Raw genomic sequence first — 15610 nt, 5'->3', positions numbered from 1 at the left:
TCTAGATCGTAAGGCTGTTCCAAGTTATGGTCATCAGGAAGACGTATTTTTACTGTATGTGTGTATGTCTGCCTGCATCTTTTTGATAATTAAATCATTTATGAAGTTGCTCTCATTTAATAAAGTTTTTGTCATTGTGGTTTTTTAATTTATAGTTTAAGATGGATATTAAACAATCTCTCTTAAGATATAAGCTATTATCATTTATTAAAAAATTTTAAATATAATCCATGTCTATGCATTTATACTAACTAAACACCAATGTTAATTTAGCTTAGGAATTAAATTTCTTGTTCACAGTGACTCCTACTGGAGAGTTAAAAACTCCACTTCTTTAGCTCCTGAATAAACTAAACTCAGCAATACCTCCTTTTTCCATTGGATAAAGGTAGCTTAGGTAACCTCCTTTCCCTGACTTGGCAAAATTTACTTTTCATATATGTTTAAATATGAGAGCATAGACTCTGACACTAATATAATTAACAGCAATTCTATTTTAAGTACATACTTGCTGCTCATACCAGTAGTGGTTTGTACTCCAAAACATTGTGATTTGATAGCTTTGCTTAGTAGTGAAGACTTTAGCACGGTGCTATATTTTTATAATTTTTTCCCTTTTAGTAGACTTCTGTTACCTAAGTCTATTTTAGGAGGAGGTTGTTTTCCCACTGCTCTTTAAGGTACTCCTGCATGGAGGAAACAGAAGAGGAGGAACCAGGAAATACACTCTCATTTCTAACAAGCCACTGAGATGCTGAACTAGGTGTCCTCTCGTTCATGCCTCACAAATGCTTGTGTTAACATAAGGGAACTAAAACTTTACAGTGGAGTAGCAGCAAGTTTGTGTTTTTCATATAGGTCTGTCCCTCAAGTTTAAGCCCTTGGTATTTTATAACTTTGCTCACATTCTGATTCCACTATTTTAGTAACCTTGTGGTCTGTAAAATGTCATCTTTGTGTCTTAATTCTCTGTCTTTACAATAGAATGATAATACCTATCACCAAGTACTGTTAGGAACATTAAACAAGTGTAGACAATTGCATGTTCTTTAAATTGTATATCATATACATGTATCAGCTAGCTGTTTTATTACCAAAAATTTTTGATGGGGTAGATATTTACCTAAGGTGGTTATTTAATTTATAGGTTTGTTTGTTCCCTGTACATCTATGAATATCTGTTTTCATTTGGGTATGAAGTTGAGTGAATTCAGCTATGCTAGGCAAAGGGGAGCACCATTGTAGAAGTAAGAAACTATTATATGAAAAAAAAATTTAAGTTTTCAGTCACTTCAACAGAAATACATGGTTTTCAACCTCTACCAAATTATATTCTGGGGGAAAAATGACATTCCCTCCATGTGATCATTTATTCATGTACATCATTCATGTGATTCATTCATTCAACTACTTTATTGAGCACCTGCCTTATTCTGGACAACATGCAGGATAAGCTGTGTGTGTGTGTGTGTGTGTGTGTGTGTGTGTGTGTTTATTGGGTTTATTTTGAAGTAACTGGGTGATGGTGTAGTCACTATTCAGAAAAAAGGTAGAATTTACTTTAATGAGGTGTGTGTTTGGAAGTGAATAGTTCAGTTTCTTACATTGTAGTGGTTTGTTGTCTGATTGTTTAACATATATATGCTTGCCCTTACTTCACAATGAAAACATTTGTCTTTAGTCCTATTTTTGAAATTTTATTCAAGGCAGAGATCCCATCTCCTCAGCCGTGTGCTCAGGTCCCTGAGGGCAGGAGTAGGGTGGTATGTCACTCAGTCCTGTGCACGTCCCAAGATGAGCCAAGGTTCTTCACTTAAGTGGTGTAGAACTTTAATATTTACTTGTTCTAAATGCAGTCATTCTTTCATTCAATCGTTAAGCAAGTTTTTATTGCATGTCTGTCCTTGAAGGTGATACTGTGCATACATTGGAGATTTCTAGTCAGACATCCCCCAGATTTCTTTTGACAATTCTAGGTATGTGTCCCTAATTCTACCTCAAATATATTCGTAAATGACTTTGTTTTGGAAAAGCACGAAAGAACTTTAAATGTCGGAGTATAGAAGAAAGTAAGAATAATGTAGATGTATTTTAAGTGTTCTGCACCTCCAAATAGATTTACTGGTAAGATTTTTTTTTTTCCCTCAAAAGGGGCAGAAAAAACACACCTGGCTACACTGCCTACCCCCACTGTCCTCAGTGGTGTTTGTAGCTAACCACCAGCAAGAGAGCTGGCTTACTGTTCTCTGTGGCTACCCTCATTCCTAACCCACTGCTAGTTAGGTGACTTGCCTGGACCAGGATAGAGTCCCTTAAAAATTGGCTGCTGTGATTAAGATGTCTTTTATTATTATGAAACATATGCATTTGTGCATAGCTTCAGTTGTTCTACTTCTGAACTAACTCTCCATGCATCACACTAAAACTTTATCATGGGTGATGTTTCTGTCACAGAGAAAACTTCAAAGTCTGAGTTTGCAGAAATGTCTCAGTTTACAAGCCCCTGACTTGTGCTCTGTGACTGAAATGGATTCCAAGGTCAGCAAACCAAAACCCGAACGAACATCGCGGGATGATGTGTTTAGTGTCTCACCGGTTATAACGCATAGATCACTTTTCAAAGAAGTGTGTCTTTATTAATCATTGCATATTTGTACTTTTGAAATATCATACTTACTTTCATTAGTTAATGAAACCCAAAGCTTAATGTTGTAGTCCCATTTTAATTTTTTGAGTCCCATGTGCTGATTTGTCTGGGTTTAAAAATCTCTTTCACCTTATCAGATTAAAAATATTTATTTATGCACATGTTAACAGTATACTTAAAAGCAATGAGAGCTTCAATTTTTAAAATATTAGTTGTGGCTCATTAAAGTATGAAAAAATTATTTATACTTACATCATTAATAGGAAGGCATTTATGTTTTCAAAATATGTAAGAAAAGGCCTTTAATGTAGAGGAAACAGAATGATTGTTTATAAAAATAGCTAAGAAATCATTCTAGCAGTCCATCTATAAAAGGTTAGAATCTAGAAACCGGTTTCTAAATAAGGGGTTCCCATAAGAATCAACAAAGGATCAACAACCAAAAAGGGGGGGACAACAACAACTTGCCTCTCTTTAAATTCTAGCCTCTTTTCTAAGTGTAGGTTTTCACTCACTGTCCTCTAGTAGATGGATATCCTGGCCTTCTGTAGGAAACACTGAGGGTGGTTGAAAGGTTACAAATGTGATCCTGTCAGATTGACAACTAACTGTTCTAATGAGGAAAAACTCCTCAAAGCATGAAATTTGAATGAAATGTGTGATTATAATTCAAGTACTGTTTACACAAACCTCTGGGGATCTTCCGAATAAATGCAGAGCAAGTGAGTTAGACAAACCTCTGGGCCTTCGCTATGTGCATTGCGGGGTGTGTGTGTTTATTTTAGAGTGTGGGGGAAACTTTCCACTATTAGCCAGGGCTTCGCTCTTCCGAACGGACACCACAGTCCCGCCGTTTATGAACACTGTGTGTGTTTTGTTACCATGTTGAGTTGTAAGGAAATAGGTGCTTTGAATTATTAAAGTTGATTCTTGAGAATAGATGTATGCTCCGGTGGCATTTACTTCGGCATATGCAAATGATTTAGTTTCATTTGGGATCAATTCCCAGAGGCCCTCCTTTCCTGTGATGCTCTGAATTTGGCAAGCGCTCGTCGCCCGTCTCCTCTCCCCCCACCGCCTTTCTTTCTTTCTTTCCTTTTTCTTTTTTTGTTCCTTTTCCCCTCTCTTTTTGTTGGTTGACATAATATTTTAAAATAAAGCAATGGATAACTATGTTAACTTGCTTGTTAGAAATGTTGGATCTAGAAAGATTCTATTCCATTGTGATCAAGTAAAGATGAAGGAAGGTTTTTGCTTTCTTAGTCACTTAAGTTTAGTAAAAAATTAAGTTTAGTAAAAACGTGCAGGAAATGTTTGTTAAAACATTTATACAGAAATTGGTGTACTTGGATGATGCAAAATTCTGAATATGTGGGCTCAGAGGTTCTTTTTGAAAAATTGACAGCTGTAAGTCATCGAGAGGTTCGGGTGTACCAAAAAGTCCTGCTTTAGACCCCAGCAAACAAACAGCGTTAAGCTGGTGGTAGATTACCTAAAGCCACAGGGAAAGCACCAGAGCCCAGGCTAGACAATGTGTGCCCATTCGGGCTGCCCATTTCCAGCGAGGGGAGAACCAGCCCACTCCATCCCACCCGCGGAGGTCTGCCGAGTGGCGAGGTGAAGTTCAGGCGGCCACCCTTCCTGCGGGGTCGGGGGAAGCCCAGGGCTTCCAGAGCCCTGGGCGGGCTGCACTGTTACTCTGTTTCATTCCGCAACCCCGTTTTGTAGGTTGTTGACCAAGCAGTCAGAAAACACTGCCCCCTCTCTCCTTTTGAGCGAGGTCAGAGACGTGGTGGGTTTTTCCCCTCTCCCCTTCCCTCCCCTCTCCCCGAGTCGAGTTCTCAGGCAGCTGCGTACAATGCTGGGAGCTAGCCAGCAGCAGAGACAGATGGCAGAGTTATTAGATGTGCCTCATACGATTCCCTTCCTGCCACTCGCTTTTTAATCAAATTAAAACAAAAAAGAAAGAGAGGGAGAGAGAGAGGGGAGTCAATTAACTGCATTTGTATTCTGCTCAATAATGGACCCTGTTCCACTTTTACCCTAAGGCAGTTGAGTGGAAATTTTAGAGAAGAAAAGGGTGCCTAGAACAAAAAGGGGGAAAAAAGAAAGAAAAAGAAAAGAAAAGAAAGGGGGAAAAAGTGAAGACTGCAGAAATTTGTCAGAATCGGCATTATTCGAGGAACTAATAAAAAGCCCTGGGAAAAGTTGAGTCGGTCGCGTATGCATTAGGATTTAGAGCTCCATCAGGGCCGGGCCGCCTTCCAGCTCCGCTGCGCAAAGTTGAGCGTCTGACAGCAGTGCGGCGGCCTCCCCCGCCCGCCAGGAATGGTCTCTTCCTGCTTTGCATATTCACCACGCTTGGCCCGGCCATATGGGAAAATGCAACTGAAGGAATTGTTGTGAAAAAAGGGACAGCGAGTTTGAAATAAAAGTTGTTAGAGTGGTACTGAGGAGAAAAAAGAATCCGAGACCATGTACTGCGCATACACAATCCCGGGCATGGGCGGCAACTCTTTGATGTACTACTATAATGGGAAAGCGGTAAGCGGATGGGGGCTGCGAGGGGGATTTTTGACAAGTTTTATTGTCGCAGGGATGAGCATCCTAGGTGGTGATCATTGTTTGCGAAGTTGGGCAGGACTGCCGCACCTTCGTGGGTGCCATGAAATATTTACCATTTGCCAATTTTAGGATATTGTTGTTGCCTTTTTAAAAAATTTACCCCCAGGGTAGAAAAATAGGTAGTTTCAGAGCTTTAGAGAGTGGATCCTAGAACGAAAGTTTGCAGTCACGTAAAGTTTGGAGGTGATAAGATGAAAAAAAAAAAAAAGATATTTGGAAAATTCTTTTTCCTTTCAAATGACTGTTGGAAAGGAAAAGCAGATATGAGGAGCAGAATTGAGAAAGCTGAGTTAGACTGAAAGGAAATTTGGGTAAGTTTCTCCCTAGACTGAGGTTTTGTGATATCTAGTCTTACCAAGTTGGAAGCTTAACTGAAATGGATTTAGCGGGAACAATCTGAAAGGTTACAACAGAGCAAAGACATAGAACTTAGACATCTAATTAAGAAGTAGATTATATAAGCTTATTTTTTAAAAAACTAAAAAGAGGAAGAAAAAAACAGAATAGTCATTCATGCATATAACAGTATTGTAAGTTATTTGTGTTGTGTGGCTTCTTTCCTCAAATTTTCCCCCTTCCAACAGAAACGCTTTATTTAAAAAAAAAAATGTGTCTGGTATTTTGTGCATAACCCCAGCAGAAGGTTTATACTTGCCATCTGGAGGTTTATTTTTTTTTTCCTTCGGCTGGGCCCTCTGAAGGAAAAGGATTTCAATATTTTGAAATCGGTATGTGGGGCTCTCCGGAAGAGTTGTTGGACGATAGAGGAGCAAAATTTATTATTTTAAAATAGGAAAGAGAATGGGGAAAAAGCAAAAAGCAGCCATTTGGAAACTGCTCTCTTTGTGTACTTTGAACTTCATTTGGATTGATCTGAATCAGGGTGTGATAGTTGGGCCAAAAGGGACCGATCAGAGCTTTCAAGAAGGCCCAGTTCAGCTGTGGCGATTGGCGCAAACGAATTAAACGTGTATGGGGCATATATGCAGAGTGTATACATGTGCCGATGTACGCTTAACGGTTCGTTCTGAGTATATGCTGGAAGTGTTCCAGGGTATAATATAGTTTGGGAAGATTAATAATTCAAGAAACCAATTTTGTGAATGGGCAACTGCTGAAGTAAAATCATTGACCTTTATTTTGAAAAGTGCTAATAGATCATCAAAAGTTCATAAAACTGTCCTGTTTTATCTTTTTTTTAAAAAGAGGACATACTGTGTAATTAGAAGAATAGTTTAGTGTGGTAAGGGAAATATAATTTTTAAACAAATGCCTTATGTTGTGAGCTGATCAAATGAAGTGGTTAAATTTGTCAACATAAATATTAGGATTATGTAACTTTTCTTAAAAACAATTGCTTAATTTGCAATTGGTAGTTACTCATATGTAGTTCTTAAAGACTTTTGCCTGTTATGTTTTTGACATTCCATACAAAACAGTCAGTACCATTAATTTTAAAGCACCTTTAATAAAAATTTTGTGAGTGATGCTATTATACTAAGAAAAAGTGTCTCCCAAGCAATAAAATAGATTCAGGGGTTATAAGACCCATGTGCATTATAAGAGAATTACAATGTCTATAAGTTTCCATGATTTTTATCTTTAATAATTACCAGTGATGTGATTTTTATATGTTAATTATTGATGTTGCATCTTAAATATCTTAACTCACAAATTTTTAGTGTAAGTTTTGGACATTTTAACTCCCTTTTAGCCAAAAGGAATTTTTAAAAATATCTGTTCCATTCCCACAGTTTGCCAGTTGCCTCTACCATAAGAAAATGCTGAATATGACATCATATCACTAATATGCCCTCTCAGTTGCCAAATATTTTGGTTGTTAGATTTTTTTTTTTTTTTTTTTGAGAGGATGGTACTCATAAAATCAAGATCGCTCTGTCACAGGAAATGTATTTATAGGAACTGTTTTAAGGCGTTTATTAAAAACAAATCTGGTGATGTGTATCTCTATCGATTCAAACACTAGAAAGAGGCAAATTGTACATACATTATCGTTAGAAAAAATAGCCATTTGGAACTGGAGCAGAAAGCTTTTGAAACCACGAATACTTACCAGTTCTTCCTTCTAGCTTTCTAAGTCACAGCAAAGTCCAGTTGTATGTGTTCCTTGGATGGGGCCAATTCTATACCATTTTCTAAAATGCCTTCATGCCTGCACTGGAGAAGCAGATTTTTGTTTATTCTACAGTGTGTATTGTACTGGCTCTAATTCTGCATTCAGCGGCTTTTGATTTGGTGCCAGACATCTTGTGGAGATTGTGTATGCCATACGTTAATTGTTCAAAATGCCTATCGAAGAGTCTTTACATTTTTCGAGTCTCATTTGTTGTTTTGGGTCTGAGCATCACTGCATTTCTGTGTGTATGTGTGCTTCTGACCAATGTGTGTTTTAACCTAAATTGTTGTAGTTAAGTGTGATCAGCTATTTGTTACACAAGCTTTCCTCTGAAGACAACACAGTGCTGAATTCCTCCTTTTTTTTCCCAGTGACAAGTCAATTACTTGTTTAAATTCAGTTTGAACTCTCTGAACTGAGAGGGGCCAGAGGAAGCAGGTTTTCCCTGGGAATAAACAAAAGAAGAAAAATGTAAAATCATTTCAAAACACTGAGATTTCAGGTTGTGGGAAGAGTACAATTAAGCATTACAATAATTATGATTTCTTCCTTTTGGAACTGGCAGCCACAGGGTTTGTAAAAGCAGTTTTCTTCTCACTTTTTAGCAAGAGAAATAGTATAATCACAATGATATTTTATGACAAAGGAAAATGTGAATTTTCTGTCACCTTAAGTTATGAAGTGTTACCATGGCCATGTCCCACAACAAATTGTTTTCTTCTTTCTGTGAAATCCTGGACCTGTCCTGGGTTGTGGACTGCATAAGGCTCAGACCTACAGAAAATAGTAAGACTAGAGCTGTCAAAGACTAATTATTGAATATAAACCAGAATGTTTTGTTTTAAGCAGCTTTTTTCTCAGGTGAGAGTTTCATGAACTTGACCAAATAAATTTTGTGATTCTTTTCTCTGTGGATTAGAGGTTGAAATACAAATGAATCCCATTCTCAGATAAATAAAAAATTGAAAGCATTGCCTCTTAACTACGAGAGAGAGGTTATTTGCAGAGAAAATCTGTACAGTTTTATTTAAGTGTTAGGAATAGAAGCTTCTGTGTCTGTCCTCATTCAGGCTGTAAGCATTGTCAGGCATTACCTGGTCCATCAGAAGTATAGTTCCAGCTCTAAATTTTGATTTTTATAACTGCTTTCATCTTATTCATTAAATAAAAATTTTAATACGTAACTATTTGGTCAAATCTCACATATCTAAAAATAAAGCAATTCCACAAAGATAAAATTATGGCAAATGAAATTGAAAACAAAAGTGGCGAAATGTCCTTCTAATGGTAATGTAAGATCACATCATCAGCTCTCGCCAGCGTGTGCATGTGTTAAACCGTATAGAGAAACCTGTAATTATTGTAATTGCTCTTTTTGCTTTATACTAACAAGCTTCAAACCATGTTTCAAACTAGTTGTTTTGAAATAGTTATTTGTCAAGTCATCAAATCTCAGAAAGTAAATGATAATGAGCTTTCCATGTTTATATTCTGTTGGTCATATTATGTAGCTTTTCAATTCCATAAAGTTTAGAGATGGAAATGGATGTTGATTATTTCTGATATCAGGATCAAAAATAAAACATTTTCATGATTCTTCGCTTAAGGTAAAAAAAAAAAAAAAAAGGAGTATTTTAATATCAAAATCTCTCGCTTGGGGATTCTGCCTTAGAAGAAAGTTTTTCTATCAATAAGTGACGATTTCAGTCAGCCACCTAAATTTTTCATTATTTAAAGCTAAAAATTGGTATGAGGTGTTTAACCTTTTTTTTTTTTTTTTTTCCATGTACCACAGGAAGGGCTAATATAAAAAGCTTAATATTTAAATAATACCAGTAATACTATTTTCCACTACATTCTTTGCAGACCTCACAGTTAGTTCCGCCAGCCTCATGCAGGTAGCCATGAGGTTTAAGGTTTTCAATAGTGTATCAGTTATGCACATTGTATTTAGTATTTTTAAAGGTATTTCATATACTTACTATTTTCATAACCGTGGTTATAATTAAAGTAGCTGGTATAAATGCATTACTTTTTAAAACCATTGTTTAGCTGCTGCTATACCAGACAAAAATTTGCTTAGGTCACAGACAAATAGAATTTTTCAATCCCCCACTGATTCAAGAAAACAAAACGTATCAAAGGAAAAACAATTGAGCTTACTTTTTGGTATTGTTGACATAGAAAGCTTTTTTTTTTTAAATTTACTCATTTTAAAATAACAATGAAAAAATTTTTCCTCTCTGTGCTTGATTGATTAAAACAAAATTATGTTGATTTTATTCTTTAGGTTAAAGCTGGTTAAAATTCACCAGACACTTAATCTTGATATTGTGGCTATGTCTTGCTCTCCTGCCTCTGATTAAATTTACAAAATCCCTGCATGAGATTCACAGATGCCAGTTTGAACATTTCTCTAAGGCTAATTTCTTAGGAAGAAAATATGGATCGGTTACATATTTGGTTAATTTTATTTAATCCCTAATTTCTGGTATGTCTGAACATTTTAATATAGTGTTGATGATTAATAAGCGTCCTTAGAGTACTCAGTGATGGCATTCTTTCAAGAATTAGGAAGAAGGACTTTGGAACATGGGAAAGAGGGTTGGGGAGAAAAGTGGCCAGGAAAAGAGATCTAATAGCTGGTGCAGTCTTTAAATACCTTTCCAAATGATCTGCAGGAAATTGTGCTGAAGAATTGTTTGTTTCCTGTTTCACTATAAATGTGGTTTGCATTACACTCCCTATTTGTTTTTGTTTTCACTAAAATTTCAGTACCACCACAGAGGCTTGACAATTAGTGACTTCTTCCTTATATCGTATTTTGAAATGGCTTTTATCATAGTTGGATTTTAGACGTTGTCATATTTCATTATTATGAAGGCTGTGTGAGTGTTTCCCAGCCAATGTAAAACTTCTGTCACTGTGATGCCCCTGAGGGGGAAAGGCCTTAGTGTTATTTCCCTGTAATCAGCATGCAGGCCATACCTATGTTTGGTCCATAACCTGCCTCAGGAGATTCCTTTCATTTTGTTTTTTATCTTAATTTCTAATTCAGTGAAAATATAGATTTTATATATGATTGTGACAATTTTAAAAGTTGTTAGGATTCAGATTTAACCTTCATCTTAAGAAGAAAATTTATTAGAGACATTTGCTCCTCATATCGAACCCAAATATATATGTCTTGTCACTGAGAATTTCAGGTCAGACACACAAAGGTTTCCAGGCATTTTCTCCAATATTATTCTATTTACAAAAAAAAGTTTACTTTTCACAGTCAACATAATTTAAAGGTACTTTTAAATTTAAGTCTTTCAGAGTTTGTATGTATTTGATTGGATTTCAATTAGCCCTTACTACTTCAAACATATCGCTAAGATGTAGGATAAAGTTACTGTAGTAAACAGTATTGATTAATTAAAAAATCAGATTTGGACCTCTGTGTCTTCATAAAATATTTATGATCTATTCAGGAAATCACAGTCCTTTTGAAAAAGCAGTTACTGTATACCAGGAGGCAGGTGAAAATGACAAATCTGAGAGATGCTTCTTAAAGTAACTCCATTCTGAAGTGTGAAGTGATCTGCAAAAAGTTTTGCATGGAATTTTCAGAAAACTTCCCTCACTGGAGGTTTCTGAACATTTTAGAATCTGGAATAAACTATTTGGCATATTATCAAATCATTTTATGCATATAGATATAATTGTATATTATTAAGCAGAACTGATTTACCCTTCTGAAGAATACTTCAGGTCTTAGTTACTGTTTAGTGCTTAAAAACTCTAACTTTGGGAGACTTTCCTTTTTTCAGAGCTAAAGAGTTAGGGTTTATACTACAACATCTTATTATTAGATGTATTTATGTCACAATATCATATTCTGATTACAGATTAAGAATTCATATTTCTGATATTTTTATCTTTAAATTCCATGTTCCTTCAAGTCTATACCTAGTTTTCTTAAAATTCTTCTTCTTTATTTCTGAAAGAAATCTGTGTGTGCTAATCAGGGCATTTTATTTGGTGACTTAAAAGGGACACTGCACCTATCGCATTTTATTTGGGAGTGTATACTGTTTTAAAGACAGCCCACCCCCAAACTGGGATAAAGAGGGGTTTGAAACACCTAAAAAGTCGGGGGAGGGAGTAGTGTAGATGTTGGTTTACCCTCCATGGAAAAAAATGCAGGCATCCTCCAGAGAACCAGAGGGCTGAGCTTTCCTGGAGACCAAATTACACTCCTCGAGAGAGGGCACATTGAGGTAATTGGTGGGACAGGGTGGGGAGAGTTGAATTCCAGCTGCTTCCATTGTAGCTGACCTGAAAATGAATAGGGATGTTAAGAGTGAAGGCTAACACTTGACTTGGCCTTTTCACCTCCACAAACCTGAGGGTGAGAATTATAGAGTACCGAACCACTGCACCAGTAACGACCCTGTTCAAGTGGGAATTGCAGTGTTCGGAAAAACTCTCACACCATTTAAAACACAGTTGATGCATTTACCAACCACAGTCCTATTACTGTGGCCCCAATAAAGTTGATCCACGGTATGGAAACACTCCTTGTTTTTGTTTGCCCTCTAGTGAATGTGTCTTGGATTCTCACCTCTTCAGTTACCACTTGCAAAGGTTCATAATGACAGACATTCTGAAGGCACTGGAATTCCATCCCTAAGAAAGGAAGTAGAAAGTGGGAGTGTTTGTGCTCCCTTTGCCCCAGAGCACGTGCACTTTTTTTAAAAAGAAGAATAATGCTGTATTACTCAATAGCTTTTATAACGAATAAAACAAATTAAATAGATGTTTCATGCATATTTAAACCCCATCCAGTTAAGTACTGACGTGATTAAAATAATCAAATGTATTACTTAAAAAATTAAAAAGGATAAATTCTGTACCCCATTATTTTATTGACTTTTAAATATAAATTGCAGAAATGTTTACATTCCTAATGGCATTATTAAGCTAAACTGACAAATCAGAGGAAAAAAGTTGATTGCCCAGCACATTATTATTTCTGCACCTGTTATTCCGATTCAGAAGTGGAGGCTCAGCACACAGGACAGGGTGGGTACTGTGTTCTCTGGCTTCCTTTGTGTGATGTGGGGGTTGGGATAAATGTTTAACAAGTGTAGTTTCACTTTGTAGTGCCTTTTTGTGTGTTGATATGATTAAAAGAGTACAATGTTTTTCATGTAGCTTTGAAATTAATATGCAAATAACAGGAGGGGAGGGCCCTTGTACACCGGCTCCACCAAGCCTTCCTAGGCAGAACGGGGGTGCCAACTTTTTAGGAGAAGTTGTTTAGGAACAAACAGCGCCAACTTTCATCTTTACCCTGTGAATCTGTGAGGGTCAAAAAATAAGGGAAATAGAGAGGCATATCAAATTAATTTGGGTAGGATTGCAGAACTGGGATGAAAATACTGTAGGTTTCTAATTTCTCGTTATGTATTGGTCAGGAGGTTGGTAGCCTTTCAGTAGATCTTTAAAACAATCGCATAAGTTGTGTTATGTTGCCAGTGCTTTGTTTTGAGATTGTGCTTTTTTCCTTTAGTTTATTTCCTCCTTGTCTTAATCATACAATATCACTTTCCAAACATTCGAGCCGTTTCTTCCTGTCACATAGGGGGCAATGATTATTTAAGATACATCTAGAATTTCCTAGGTGTTCATTGTCCACAATTAATTTCACACAGGGAAACCTAGACTCTCTGCAGTCAATGGAATAAATATGTCCCATTCCTTTTTGCCTTTATCTTAAAGATTCTTTAAATATGTTATTAAATTCTTCAAAATGTAGTGACAACAGATTTGGATTGAGAGGGGAAAAAAGTGTCTATTTCATCCCATCAGACGGGTACGTTAAGTTTGCAAAGAAGTGGTTAAAATGCCATTAAATCCTGGAAGATGCCACTTAACATTCATATGAGTTTACATTTTTGTCCTGTGTAATAATTGAAATTCCTAGACTTTAATAACACTTAATGTGTAGCATGGATCCCACTTAATCTCCCCCCTGGCTTCAGAGCAAAATGTTTACATAAATGAACTCTCAATTTTTATATCAACTATTTTACTCTGCCTTTCCAGAGTTAATACTATTTCCATAATTAAACATGTTTCACACTTAGTTTCATAGGAGTATATCTTAAAAATGATGTTCTTTTCTGTTCTTATAAGCCATCTGTTGGCTAGGTCAGCAAAGAAATGGGAGCCTGATTTTATTTTAAAGCAAATAAGTTATTACTCGTCTATTGTATTAGACATTCAGCTTCAGAGAAAGTAGAAGATAAAATTCCATCATATTTTCATTTTGTTACATTTGCAGCAGAAATGTGTATGCTCAAATTGGTTATTTTCAACTCGTGACAGCTGTGATATTTAAAATGATCACAGCATCACAGCTGCTGTGACTTAAAATTGATTTTCCTATTAACACCTGAGAAAAAGACCTGTGCTGTATTAAAAACTTAAATAAGGTAACTGTAAAATTAGACATGTTGATGTGAATCCGGTAATCCTGCTTCCCAGAGGTTGCAAAGTGCAGCAAACCTCTTGGATGTTTCTAGGGAGTGAGTTAAAACTGCTGAAAATAGATGCATCATTGTTAAATGCCTTTACCTTTTAAAGAATTCATGTAATAGGAGATCCTCTTGGCCCAACTTTATAGTGTCATGTTGCTAATAAAATCTTTAGGATTCAGTTTACTTAATTAACCCCACGAAAGATGACTTACGTGAATCATTGTGATATCCTGACCTCTAAACCTCTCTACCTTTCAGATATGACATTGAGAAATGCAAAACCACACTAAATTGTTCCTTGTGGAGGAAGTTTTTGGTTTTATGGCTCTTTTCCTCCATCATTTTTAGATGATGAAGAAAAAAAAAACCAGATGAAAAAGGTGAAACAAATTATGCCTAAGTAGTTTTAGGCTAGCATTTATTTTTGGAATCTTGAATACATATTTAAAGTTCACTTTAAAGATCCAGTTAACTCTAACCTGTTTTAGAGTTAGATGGTATTTCTTGCATTAGATTGGTCTGTTTTGATGTTGACCTTCTCAGGATAGTCAGTGCTGGGATCTTGGATGTGGCCGTAGACTACTTATCTAGCAATATAACCAATCCAACAAAACTTGGTTACATTTAGATATTAAGACAGTTTTATATTCTCAAGTAAGATATAGTATATAAAATATACAACTTGCCTGATGTGGAATTATTTATAGATAATAGTGCCTTCACAGATGCATTGCCAATAGGGAGCTATGTAGATTAAACTCTTTGGCTGGTCCTAGGCTTTTTACCTGTGTAACTCAATCAGAATTGAAAGCATGACAGATTTTATGATGATAAATGTATGGCTAGATCAGAGAAAGTATGGATGGGTGGGTGGATAGATGGATAGATTACATAACTAGACAGTAATAGATAATGCCAATTATTTATTACTCAAAACTTGTTTATTCATCAAAAATTTACATACAATGTATTATTTTGATTATTGCATATAGTTTAGAATGAGTTCGTTGAAAACAGTAAACATTTTCCATTGAATAATCATAGAGAAGGTTCCAAAAGTTCCAGAATAAACATAGATTACTGATTTCAAAGTTGTAAGCTAAGACTGATAGGCACAAGATCACAAGCTCAAAATGTCATGTACTAAGTGATCAGGATAAATGGATATTTTCTTGTTTGGCTGAGGGAAGATTCTCCTAGAGATGGTCGTTGTTTATGTGAAGATTTCAGAAATAAAAGTGAATATTTGACTCTGACATACTCTGATTATATACTTACATCTTTTTTTTTTATCCTCACCCGAGGATATTTTTCGATATTTTGTTCAGATAGAGTGGGAGGGGGGGAGAGAGAGAGAGAGAGACAGACAGACAGACAGACATCTACTTGAAAGGGACACATCAAGTGGTCGCCACCCGCACAACCCAACCAGGTCTGGGGACAAACAGCAACCGAGGTACGCGCCCCAGGGGGAACAGAAGCCCGGTCTCTCCAGACCGCAGGCCGACGCTCTAACCGATGAGCCAAACCGGCCAGGGCTATACTTACATCTTTAGAACATTGGTGCCCCACCCTGCCACCCTCAGGGGACAGTTGGCACTATCTGGAAAATTTTCGATTGTCACAACTGCAAGAGTTGGGTGAGAGTTGGCCTCTGGCATCTCATGGGTA

General features: G+C 36.5%; 1 protein-coding gene across 11 annotated transcripts in view; it reads left to right on the top strand.

The window, feature by feature from the left end:
• Positions 1-15610, top strand: part of TCF4 (transcription factor 4) — a 349525-nt gene that overhangs the window by 250219 nt on the left and 83696 nt on the right. For 3 of the 11 annotated variants that reach the window (XM_036244532.1, XM_036244535.1, XM_036244533.1), the window contains exon 1: positions 5003-5191. The exons of the other annotated variants lie outside the window; for them this stretch is intronic. In XM_036244532.1, coding sequence (XP_036100425.1) covers positions 5123-5191 — 69 coding nt within the window. In that variant the 5' untranslated portion in view covers positions 5003-5122. Of the gene's footprint in view, positions 1-5002; positions 5192-15610 lie in introns of those variants that run through there. 11 annotated transcript variants of the gene reach the window in all.

The sequence above is a fragment of the Molossus molossus genome, unplaced genomic scaffold (assembly GCF_014108415.1).
Source record: "Molossus molossus isolate mMolMol1 unplaced genomic scaffold, mMolMol1.p scaffold_m16_p_6, whole genome shotgun sequence".
Classification (NCBI taxonomy): Eukaryota; Metazoa; Chordata; class Mammalia; order Chiroptera; family Molossidae; genus Molossus; species Molossus molossus.
The sequence above is the reverse complement of the archived record's forward strand: the minus strand, read 5'-3'. Positions and strand labels throughout refer to the sequence as shown.